The sequence below is a fragment of the Diabrotica undecimpunctata genome, chromosome 3 (assembly GCF_040954645.1).
Source record: "Diabrotica undecimpunctata isolate CICGRU chromosome 3, icDiaUnde3, whole genome shotgun sequence".
Lineage (NCBI taxonomy): Eukaryota > Metazoa > Arthropoda > Insecta > Coleoptera > Chrysomelidae > Diabrotica > Diabrotica undecimpunctata.
This window is the reverse complement of record NC_092805.1, coordinates 121,015,002-121,028,127: the sequence shown is the minus strand read 5'-3', so window position 1 is coordinate 121,028,127 and position 13,126 is coordinate 121,015,002. Positions and strand designations below refer to the sequence as shown.

At 31.7% G+C, this 13,126-nt stretch overlaps 1 protein-coding gene across 1 annotated transcript in view; it reads left to right on the top strand.

Moving 5' to 3' along the window:
* Pi4KIIIalpha (phosphatidylinositol 4-kinase III alpha) overlaps positions 1-13,126 on the top strand; it is a 102,402-nt gene that overhangs the window by 46,640 nt on the left and 42,636 nt on the right. Inside the window, exons 11-12 of the mRNA XM_072526796.1 lie at positions 9,814-10,087; positions 10,338-10,643. Coding sequence (XP_072382897.1) covers positions 9,814-10,087; positions 10,338-10,643 — 580 coding nt within the window. The remainder of the gene's footprint in view (positions 1-9,813; positions 10,088-10,337; positions 10,644-13,126) is intronic.

The following is a 13,126-nucleotide window of genomic DNA, read 5'->3' as shown; positions in this document are numbered from 1 at the left end:
CCTTCTAAAAATTGCAAGACATGACCAGACGATGATAAAGATGTTAAAGAAGACATGGGGAATCTAAAATTTGCATTCCACGACATGTCTATTCATCTAGGCAGAAATCCTAACGAATTTGTTTCTCGTACTCATACAGAGTAGATCCGAAGAAAATGAAAAAGACAGAAAAGATTTTATTTCACGTTCAAAGCGTCTATGTATCTATTGATACGTATTTCGCTTTAATAAAGCTCATCAGAATAGTTATTCATAGCCGTTCTTAACGTGAAAAATAAAATTCTCTGTCTTATTAGAAGTAACAATAACATGACTTCGTTATGGACGCAATAGCGACATCTGATAGAAAAATCGGTAAGATAGTTTCGAAACAAATTCAGATTTCTGCTTTAATCTGGAGCCTTCTAAAAATTGCAAGACATGACCAGACGATGATAAAGATGTTAAAGAAGACATGGGGAATCTAAAATTTGCATTCCACGACATGTCTATTCATCTAGGCAGAAATCCTAACGAATTTGTTTCTCGTACTCATACAGAGTAGATCCGAAGAAAATGAAAAAGACAGAAAAGATTTTATTTCACGTTCAAAGCGTCTATGTATCTATTGATACGTATTTCGCTTTAATAAAGCTCATCAGAATAGTTATTCATAGCCGTTCTTAACGTGAAAAATAAAATTCTCTGTCTTATTAGAAGTAACAATAACATGACTTCGTTATGGACGCAATAGCGACATCTGATAGAAAAATCGGTAAGATAGTTTCGAAACAAATTCAGATTTCTGCTTTAATCTGGAGCCTTCTAAAAATTGCAAGACATGACCAGACGATGATAAAGATGTTAAAGAAGACATGGGGAATCTAAAATTTGCATTCCACGACATGTCTATTCATCTAGGCAGAAATCCTAACGAATTTGTTTCTCGTACTCATACAGAGTAGATCCGAAGAAAATGAAAAAGACAGAAAAGATTTTATTTCACGTTCAAAGCGTCTATGTATCTATTGATACGTATTTCGCTTTAATAAAGCTCATCAGAATAGTTATTCATAGCCGTTCTTAACGTGAAAAATAAAATTCTCTGTCTTATTAGAAGTAACAATAACATGACTTCGTTATGGACGCAATAGCGACATCTGATAGAAAAATCGGTAAGATAGTTTCGAAACAAATAAGACAGAGAATTTTATTTTTCACGTTAAGAACGGCTATGAATAACTATTCTGATGAGCTTTATTAAAGCGAAATACGTATCAATAGATACATAGACGCTTTGAACGTGAAATAAAATCTTTTCTGTCTTTTTCATTTTCTTCGGATCTACTCTGTATGAGTACGAGAAACAAATTCGTTAGGATTTCTGCCTAGATGAATAGACATGTCGTGGAATGCAAATTTTAGATTCCCCATGTCTTCTTTAACATCTTTATCATCGTCTGGTCATGTCTTGCAATTTTTAGAAGGCTCCAGATTAAAGCAGAAATCTGAATTTGTTTCGAAACTATCTTACCGATTTCAAAATATCACCTTTTGTGCTCCAAGAAATATTTTTTAGGTTTTTGGGTGACTCTAAATAAGATCTATGTCATTTTTCTCAAAAGTTAATAGTTTTGGAGATATAGGCGATTTAAAATCCGAAAAATGCGATACCTAATATGTATTTTCGAGGCTTGAAAAATATGTAAATGAGTATTTTTGAGATTCAAGAGTATCTAAACTAAAGTCTCAACATTGATTTTGGTGAGAAATTGGGGCAATATTTTCCGTAGCAGAAAAAGGTGATCTTTTGAATTTGAATTGTTTCCGGCAAAAATGTCCGGCACCCTTCAACCTTCGATTTGTTTAAACGGGGCATTTTTGAATAGGACTCTTCAAAGGACAGAATCAGTTTTTTTTTAATGGGAGCGGGCTCACAACATCGAATATCGAATAAATAACAAATTAATTCTTTCAAATTAAAGCTTGTTAATTTTAGTGATTTATAAGAATATTGGAATTATTATTTAGTTTTTACATAAACCAGAATATTTTTTTACAATTATCTGTAAATAATGGCTCATTCTGTCAGAAAATTTTAAAAGATTGTCTATCCAGCAAGGACAGAAAATCTCAAAATATTGTCTGTCCAGCAAGGACCACGAGGAGGTATGAGCCTTCGTTGCCAGGAAAGGAAAGGGTTGGGTATGTTAGTAAGAATATAAAGTTAGTTTTTTTTTTCATTTTGTTTTTATTATTTTTTTTCTTTTTTGTTTTTATATTTTTTTTTTTTTTGTTCTGACTTTATACAGTGTGTCGCATTTAAGATGATTAATATATATATATATATATATATATATATATATATATATATATATATATATATATATATATTTAGATAAGATTTAATTTTCTTTTTTTAAACTTTATAGATTTCTTCAAGTCTAGAATAAAGTTATATGTACCAAAACAACTTCTTATTTACCATTTAAAAGTGCATATGAAAATTGTATAATTTGTATGTTAAATTTGTATGAAAATCTGTAATTTCATGGATTTCATTATATGGATTTAAGACACTTTGGAAATAAGATCTTCAATTGTAGTCAGGATTCTAAAACGGACAGTTGGCTGTCCCGAGATGCATCAATTGTAGATTTATGATCGAGATTACAAATAATACTGAAAAACTAAAATTGCGAATTTTGTCATGAAATTTGGTATGTGCGGTTACAATAAGTGGAACAACTTTTCCAAATAAGTTTTTCCGATTTCTCTAACGCGAAGCAAAATATCGAAAATTTACCCTGTTTGTGGATTCGCAGTAAGCCGCGTTTAAAATTAAAATTTCAGATGACTATCTTAAAAAAATGTGCACTATCAACATGTATGACTGTGCAAAATTTTAAATCTGTATGTATTTTGATAGCTGATATATAGAGGTGTCTTCATCTTAAATGTGACACACTGTATAATAATGAATACTAGTGTTCAAGATGCATCGCGATAGCTGTAAAGAAATTAATTAGAAGGACTAAAAAGAATCGTCAGAGTCTTCTGAAGTCGAATCGTTCCCAGGTTGGATAACTATTGGTGCTATTGCCGGTAAAACAGGATATTCGTTTTGCTATTTTTAAAACATGAGCTTCGCAATTTTTCCACACATCGCTATTAATGCCACTAATTACTTCTCGAATATTCTCAATGGCCACTGCGCTTAATGTTGGTGACTGATTATATGTTCGCAATCGTTTTTTTACGGTACCCCAAACCATTTCAATTGGATTAAAAATGCAATAGTATGGGGGTAATCGCAAAAGAGTATGGCCGTGCCTGCTGCAAATGGTGTCAATAACGTATTCGTTTTTAAAATTCCGACTTTTGATCATTCTAATTAATTCTTTCTTTACTGGAATCTTTTTAGGAACAGTGATGTTTTTAAGTTGCATAAATTTTAAAATTTCCTCCTTTTTCGTGTTATTATTAGGTATTTTATTTAATATGCGGGAATGATACGACGCATTATCCATAACAATCACTGAATTCGGCGGAATATTGGGCAAGAGTTGTTCAACAAACCACTTTTCAAATAAATCGGCTGTCATATCTTCGTGATAATCGGCAGAAGACTTTGTTATATTTTTGGCCGACAATAGCAATGCATTAGATACAAAACCATCTTTGCTTCCGGCATGAAGAATAATAACACGTTTTCCTCGTGAACACGGTGTATTTAACGCACACTTGTTTGTGTTGTCAACCCAGCCGTACTTGACAACATCATGCGTATCGAACCAGGTTTCGTCTAAATAGATTATGTTTCTGTTTGAATTACGATACTGTTTTATTTTACTCAAATATTCTCGTCGAAGTTCAACAATACGCCGAGATTCCATTATTACCATTCGATTATCTAATTTCTTATATTTAAATCCACAACTTATCAAAATCTCGCGCAGTGTTTCCAAAGATGTATAATTATATTCAGGGAAATCTCTCAATTTTTCACGAATCAGTTCTAAAGTAGGCACTCTATTTTCTTTGTAAAAATTGTAAACTATTCGCTGAATAACGTCTTTTGCAGCAGTGTCAATCCTACCCAATTTTTTATTTGGTCGCTTTCGTTTTAAGGAATGATCTGTAACAGTGCCTAATTTAATAATTGTATATATCGTCTTATACCCGATTTTTGTTAATATATGAATTCTCGAAACAATTGCATTATCAGCCATCCCAATATTTTCTTTTTTCAAACACTCATACATATTTAAAACTATTCTTTGGGATTGTACGTGCAAATCTTTATTTTTTAATTCCGGGCTGTCATTATTTATTGATAACACAGAAGTTGATGCATCTTGATCATTCGTTTCAAATGGTCTCCAAAATGCCATTCTAGAAAAATATAATATTACTTACCTTATAATAAGCCTCCGCCTGTGATATCTGGTTGCAAAAAGGAATATTTTAGGGTGTCACATAGCCAGACAAACAGGTGTTCATTGCGATTTATCGCTTTGCGCTTCGCTGTTGCCATAATGCATGAGTTTAAAATTACTGAATGTAACTTTAATATAACATATTAATATATCTGCAATTTTTCATGTTTCCAGGTAAGGTATAAAATCAATGAAATTTGGAAAAAAATAATACAATTCTTGTAACCGTTTTTGAGAACTTGGATTCTTAAAAGTTGTCTGATTTCTTAAAAGTCGATCATTATATCTATAAGAGTATTACCGCTAAATTCACCAACATGGCAACGTCAAGATAGATCGAAGGTCCAAATTCTCTCCAGACTACAATGTTGCCGATATTCGAAAATTACTTAGAGCATAAGTAATATATACAACGTTCACGGTTGCTTTAATTCATTAGTGAAGAGTCCATGGAAATATTAGTACCTAGTTAATTAATTTATAGATATATTTTTTGAGAATATGTTCATATCATTTTTTAAGAGTGTCGTTCGTTGACTAGCAATTGAATAATAACGAATAGAGAATACAGAATATTTTTTAAATATAACCTTAGGAATTTTAGGAAATATGTCTGACAACCTTGATTTGAAAGGCGGTCTCTTTAATACCAGAATGAGGCATGTTTATGTTGGAAAATTATTAGTGGATGTACTATAATAGGTATGATCATCCAAGTTCAGCTCATGGTGACACCCTAATTCTTTCTACAAATGATTTCTCTCCTATAACAAAATATGAATCTTAAGAATATGATTAGGAATCTTAATCTGTACATTCTTTACATTTATAGATCACCTGATTCTTCCACGGAACTATTTATTCAGAACCTGTTAAATTTGTTAGACGACCTGCCCAATAAAAGCAGAAAGATTCTATGCGGTGACTTGAATATTAATTACGCTGTTGCTTGTGCTACCAAATTATCTTTGGTCAATATATTCGAATCGTATGGTTTCACAATGCACGTTAATTCTCCTACTAGAATTACTAAAATAACATCTACAATAATTGATTATATTGTCTCAGATTTCTCACCCCTTGATGTACGTTCTACAATTATTAATGCTCTGACCATGAAGCAGTATATATCAAGTTTAACACTCTTAACAAACAATCCTCGAAAACCCAACGTTTAGGTAGGATTTTTTCCGCTCAGAACTTTCGTAAATTCCAAAATTTGTGCTTGACTTCTGGGTGTCATTTCCCTCTGTGGGCGTGGACTATAATTTCAGTGATTTTTTTAGATAAGCTTGTCTTTATTTTCAATAAGGCATTTCCTTTAATTACAATTAAGTCAAAACACACAAAATACAAATCCTGGACTACCAAAGGTATCCGCATATCAACCAAGAATATGCGTTCACTACTGTACATAAAAAAATTTACTACCAACGTCTTTGTCACTGAATATATCTCCAAGTACAGAGGAACCTAAAACTTATCAAAAGAGCTAAAAAAATGTACTATGAGAATCGTCTGGGAAGGTTTAAAAATATTGCTAGGGAAACTTGGTCTATAATAAACGATCTTCGAAATAAAACTAACACAGCTTTAACATTTTCTCTTTCAAACACTGAAAATCTAAATAAATACTTCGTTAATGTGAGTAAAAATATAACATCAGCTACTTTACGACAACAAGATCCTGTTTTCTATCTCCCCAATTCAAAAAAGGTCTCGAATTCATTCTTTATAAGACCAGTTGATAAATTTGAATTGATCCAAACAATCAGTAGTATCAAAAGCAAATCTTCCTGTAGTACTGATGGACTATCCATAAAAATTTTGTTAAATCTCCCAAATAATGTGTTGGAAGTCCTGGTCTCACTAATTAACGATTAATTTCATTATTAATCCTCTTCATAAGGGTCGTGAAAAATCTAATGTCTGCAACTATAGACCTATTGCCTTTCTACCGGTCCTATCCAAAATTATTGAGAGACTTGTAAAAGCCCGACTTATGTCCTTTCTCATTGAAAACAACATTTTATCACAAAGTCAGTTCGGCTTTTTATCTAACAAATGTAGCAGCGATGCTATTTTTTCTGTACTACATGAGGTCTATCAAGCACTAAACAATAATCTTTGTACTGTCACTGTTTTTTGTGACTATGCCAAAGCTTTTGTTTGTGTAATTCACATTTTCAATTGGTTCCAATCCTACTTGAGGAATAGGAAACAACTAGTTAGATCAAATGATACTGACTCTAGTCACAAAAGCATTGTATGTGGAGTACCACAAGGTTCAGTATTGGGTCCTCTACTTTTCCTTATCTTTATAAATGTGTGTGTGTGTGTGTGTGTGTGTTTGGTGAGTTGGCTTGGAAACTAGTCCTTTAGCCACAGAATTGTAATGTAAGATATTAGTTTTTAAATAATGTAACCAACTTTAAATAAAAAGTTACATATTAGTTCGTATACTTCTCTACTATCTAAGGAGAGTAAATGGGTGATGTTTATGGGAGTCTGAATTTTAAGTTCTGATAGTTTTGAATACAGCTGATCTGTTTCATACCTATGTTTATCGCACTTAAAAAGAATATGGTTGATGTCACATTGTGATATATTATCGCATGAGCATACCCCAGAAGGGATAATATTTAACTTAGCCAAGTGAGCTGGGAATGCACCGTGATTAGTTTTCAGTCGAGTAATTGTGGCTGTCAACTTCTTTGGCATTGCATATTTGAAAATATAGTCAACATCTTGTGGTAGGGTAGGGTGGATAGTATAATATTGATTATTTGAATTCGTTGCTATGTTTTTCCATTTTTCTTTCCAATTTATAAAAATTTTGTTATAATAATGTTGTTGTAAGTCCTCCAATGTAAATATGGGAATATAGAGTCCAACATGGGTCGCATCTTTAGCAAGCTGATCAACCAGTTCATTTCTCTCGATACCTATATGACTTTTAACCCAAATAACTGTAATATCTTTACTATATATTTTATTTTTAATAGCACAAAGAATATTATTTCTTTTATGTTGAGTCATATCTGAGTTTAATCCTTTAATGACCGATAATGAATCTGATAATATTACTGCTTTATTTAAATTGTGTGAATCTAGCCAATCTAATGCTTTTTCGATAGCTACCGCTTCAGCAGTATATATTGAACAATGTGATGGAAGTTTAATTTTCAAAGATTCGCTTTTATGTGGAATGTAAACTGCGCAACCTGTGGCACCATCCTCTTTTTTGGAACCATCGGTATACATTATTACGTGATCATTATAGTCACTCAATATGGATCTAAGTAAGACAAAGTTTATTTGTGGGAATTCTGTGTACTTTGGTATAATGACTTTTGGTTTATTTAATGTTACCTGAAAATTAGCTTTATATATTGGTAATCTTTTTTCTTTGCCATAGATATTAGGATACTCACTAGTTTCTAAGAAAGCATCAGCAAGTGGAGGAGAATTTTTTATGCGCCAGTATTTATTTTATCTTTATAAATGGCATCACTAATTTAAAAATCGATGGAAAATTTTTTTTTGCTGATGATACCAGCATTACATGGAGGAACTCTAATATTGCAACTCTTCATGCAATTATAACTTCTGATCTACTTAAAATAAAAACCTGGTCCGACTCTAATTTACTCTCTTTTAACGTGGATAAGACAGTACATTATCCTATAAAGGAGCTCTTAAACCCTTGCTACTTAATAACAGCCAGATCAGTATCGTTGATTCTGTAAAATTTATTGGTATTTTTATAGACAGCAACCTTAAATGGTCCCTTCATATCGATTTGTTAAGTAAGAAACTAGCCTCAGCCTGCTATGCAATAAGATCTGTTTCGAAGGAAATCAATTTAGCATCTTAAAAAATAACAAACTTTTCTTTGTTCGAGTCTTATCTTCGATACTGCGTTCCTTTTTGGGGTTCTAGTACAGCTGCCCAATCTGATGTTATTTTTAAATTACAAAAAAGAGCAATACGGTATCTTTTTGACCTCAGTAGAATAACACATTGCAGAAGCTACTTCAAATATCACGGGATTTTAACTCTTTCCTCTTTATATATTCTAGAAACTATTGGCTTAATTCGTAAACACCTACATGTTTTTCCAGCAAGACCTAATCATGACTACTCCATCAGAAATTCAAGCTTTGATTTGTATTTGCCGATCCCGTCCACTGAGTTAGTAAAGAAATCTATAGAATATTCGACAAAAAAATTATACAGCCATCTCCCTTTGCAACTTAAATCTACAACTTCTTTCCTTAAGTTCCGTAAATTGACAAAAGCTTATCTATCTGAAAGATCACATTATTAAGCGGCAGAGTTTCTTAACGAATAACTAAGAAATTACAGTACGTTTAGGTACAAGCAACAAAGTATTTATATATATATATATATATATATATATATATATATTTGTGTATCACTTGCAGCAGCTTAAACTTATTCGTAAACTACCTAGTCCGTAAGCTTTTATTATGCAATTTGCAATTTAGTGAAATTTTGCAATGGATTGTATATTGTATTTTGTGATAGTGACGATTTATGTAATTTCAGTAAATTTTAATTGTTATTGTTATTTTTTTGACTTTTTGTAAGATTTGTCCATAAAATTGTACAATTTTCAGTGACGATAAAGCATATTTCTAATAATAGCTAAAATATTTTTTTAATGTAGGGAACATTGGCATCGTAATAAACACCCAATGGAATCATCATCATCATTTAGGCTTTACAACCCTGTGTGGGTCCTAGCCTCCTCAAGAATTTCTCTCCAGTCGTCTCTATCCATCGCATTCCTCCGCTAATATCATACATAACCTCAAAATAGACCGATATATGACCGTGATCTACCTAACAAACCATGCTAAATTACTCTCGATATCCCGCAGCAATTTTTTACTGGGACAAAATTTATAATTTTTTCCGATTTACTCTTTGAACTTTTAAGAATCCGTTTCTACAACCTTTGTAAGCCAAGTGAGTTCATACTTGAGTTCATACAATACACAACAGTGAGAAACAAAAAATGCAACTTACCAAGAATCTTACCTTAATTATAACCGTCAAAGGACACACATTTTTATATGCCTAATTATGTAATTATTATTACTTTGCTGTAATACAAATTAAAACAAGTAAAGAAATTCTTTCAAACATTTATTGACAAGAGTGGTATGTTCTTATAAAACTGAATAAAGCAAAATTGTAATTGGCGACAATCTCAACTTAAATAAATTAAAGTAGACACTATGTCTTGAAATAACTGAAATTAAAATAAAATACATAGTTCACATACAGTATATTTTTACACCAATTGTCCATTTACATTTACACTAATTGTCCTCTAGATTAGCTGTAATATTTTAAAAATTTTTAGGTTTGTGGCCTCAAGAATGGTATGAAGGTGTAAAAGAAATAGCAGTCAAGTCTCCCACTCTGGTATCGTTTACTTCCAGTAGATCCGAAATGAGGGAATTACAGTTTACCAGTGCTGTTAGAAACGAAAGCGTATCAGTGAATGAGTTACAGGAATTGAGGACTCAAATTTTAGACCTTTTAAAGCATCCAACCGACATTACTGCTTATGTAAACAAGCTCACTTTTGCTCAGTGTACATTTTTATTGAGTGTGTATTGGGTGGAAACATTAAGGTATCCAAAATATTATTTTTAGCTTAGATCTTTTACACATTATCTCGACTTAAGATCATGTATTTACATAATATAATATCATGGACGTATAATATCTTTATTTATACGTCCATGTATAATATAGTTCTAGTATCATATATACCAAATCAATCCTGTTTAACCTAATGTTTGATATTTATGGAAATTATGAAACTCGGTAAAATTTTTTGATAAATTTACTAATAGAAAATATTTTTGTTTAATTTGTTAGAGTGGAACATTCTGGAGAACCAAGTTTGGTACCAATTATTTCAGAATATTTAAGTGATTCTGCTCTTCAAAAAGACAAAGCTGGAATGTGGAATTGCGTTCAGTCCGTCAGCGAAAGAGTGTTTGACAAATTTTTAGACGTGATGAAAGATAGGCCCAAAAATGAAGCTAGAGAAGCAGATCTAGAGCTGCATGCTCAGTTTTTATTGGTTAACTTTAATCATCAACACAAACAGATACGAAGGGTATCTGATAAATTCCTGGCAAGTTTGATCGATAAGTTTCCACATCTTTTGTGGAGTAGAAGGTAAGGGATTTAATTGTCAGGATTTATTTATTTCGTATAATTATTAAGAACTCGAAAAAATGAATATGATTATTTAACATTAGATTGAATGCTTTGTTTTCAAATGGAACAGTCAGAGAACATATTTTACATAAACAACAATGAAACATTAATTCTGTAGACAAGGCGAGGAAGAAGTTTCAGCGAATTCACCTGTTAATTGAGTCGGCTCATTTCACTAAATCTTATCATTGAAATATATCCTTGATTAAAATGGTATTATCTCTTGAGAAGGAGTATATTTACCGCTAAAAATTATTAATTCAGGTTTTTCAATTAACGAAGTACTTGGTCGTTTAATATTTTCTTTTACAAATCTATCTTTAGTTGTGTGAATCCTTACTCTAAATATTGCTTAGGTGATAGGTTTATAGGGACTATACCTAAGGAACGTTTAGATTGGCATATTACAATGTATACAGGGTGTTTCAAAAAAAGGTAACCCCGTCTCTAGGGTAGGTAAAAAACTGAAAAATAATTGGGGTTTGCTTAGTAAAAAATTTTTGTAACGCCATCCGTTTTCAAAATACAGGGCGTTGAAGAAAAAAAAAATTTACGCATTTTTTACGATTTTGCCGAAACTGCTGGCAACACTGTAATGAAATTTTATACGAATATGTTTTGGAAGCTGATACATCCCATGAATTTGTTTTTATATCTGATTCTCATAGAGGGCGCTAGTTACACGGACCGTACTAAGTATTAGTCAATATAACTTTTTTAAGAGTATAATTATTAATCAAAATTTCAAGTAAACTTAAACATCATTCAATTTTACACGAAAAAGGTACTCTTGGTAAACCTCGATACTGTGTACCGTTTTCGGAATATTTTGATTTCAAAATTATGAAGTAATAATTGATGCTGGTATAAACTAGTTAGTAATTAAACAAAACTCACAAGAAGAAAATTAAATGAATGACTAAGAACATAAAATAAAGTTCAATTACAGTAAGTGTTCAAAATGCCCTCCGTTTTCGCGAATACACAAGTCTATTCTTTTTTCTAAAGATTCCATTAACCTTCTAAACGGTAGGGGATCAGCTATGATGTCATTAAATTGACGTTGAATTCTTTCTTCCAATTCTTGGCGTGAATTTACCTCTGTAGCATAGACTTTTTCCTTAATATACAACCAAACTGCGTAGTCCAAAGAGTTAAAATCGCATGACCGAGGAGGCCAATGAATCGGAGCTTCTGCACCTCTACCAATCCATCGATTCGGAAAATGATTACTCGACCAATTACGACACCTTCTATCAAAGTGTGGTGAAGCTCCATCGTGCATAAAAAATAAAGATCTTCGCTCATTTAGCGTTAAATCTTCTAATATCTCGAATAAGGAATTGTTTAAAAAATCAATATACATATCACCATTTAAATTTCCAGGTAGAATATGATAACCTATTAATTTGTTACCTAAAGTTGCTGCCCAAACATTAACTTATGAGTGTTGGTAATGTGATACCCTTTTGACTCGTGGATTCTCATCACACCAGTAGTGTGCATTATGGGAGTTAAACATACCTTGTCGCGTAAAGGTGGCCTCGCCCGTAAAAAGAATGCTCTAAATGTTTTTTTTACTTGGTAAGTTTCTTCTAGGAAACTTTTCTGAATAACGTGTCACAGCTGCACTAGAACATCCTAAACATTCGCCTAAGGTTAATAACATGTCAGTGTATTCAACATTTGAGTACATTTTGATTTGATTTTACAAATAACAAGGTTTCAAAACTAATTATTGTTGATTTATCGTCATAACAATCAATAAATGTCAGATTTCCATGGCACGCTTGGAGAAAATAGAGGTATACCTATTAGAACTTTATCGTTACTACCAGCATCAATTATTACTTCATAATTTTCAAATCAAAATATTCCGAAAACGGTACACAGTATCGAATTTTACCAAAAGTACCTTTTTCGTGTAAAATTGAATGATGTTTAAGTTTACTTGAAATTTTGATTAATAATTATACTCTTAAAAAAGTTATATTGTCTAATACTTAGTACGATCCGTGTAACTAGCGCCCTCTATGAGAATCAGATATAAAAACAAATTCATGGGATGTATCAGCTTCCAAAACATATTCGTATAAAATTTCATTACAATGTTGCCAGTAGTTTCGGCAAAATCGTAAAAAATGCGTAAAATTTTTTTTTTCTTCAACGCCCTGTATCTTGAAAACGGATGGTGTTACAAAAATTTTTTACTAAGCAAATCTTACCTTTTTTTACCTTTTTTTGAAACACCCTGTACTACTGTTAAAATGTATTAAACATGTTCGGGTTAATCAAATCGTCCATTTTTCATTGAAGTAAATGTATAATTAATTCGGGCGAAATTCAAAATATTTTTAAGAAATTGAAATTAAATTTAACGACAAATCAAGCAAGTTACATTAATCGGTAACATACGCTTAATTATTTCATTACCATACTTA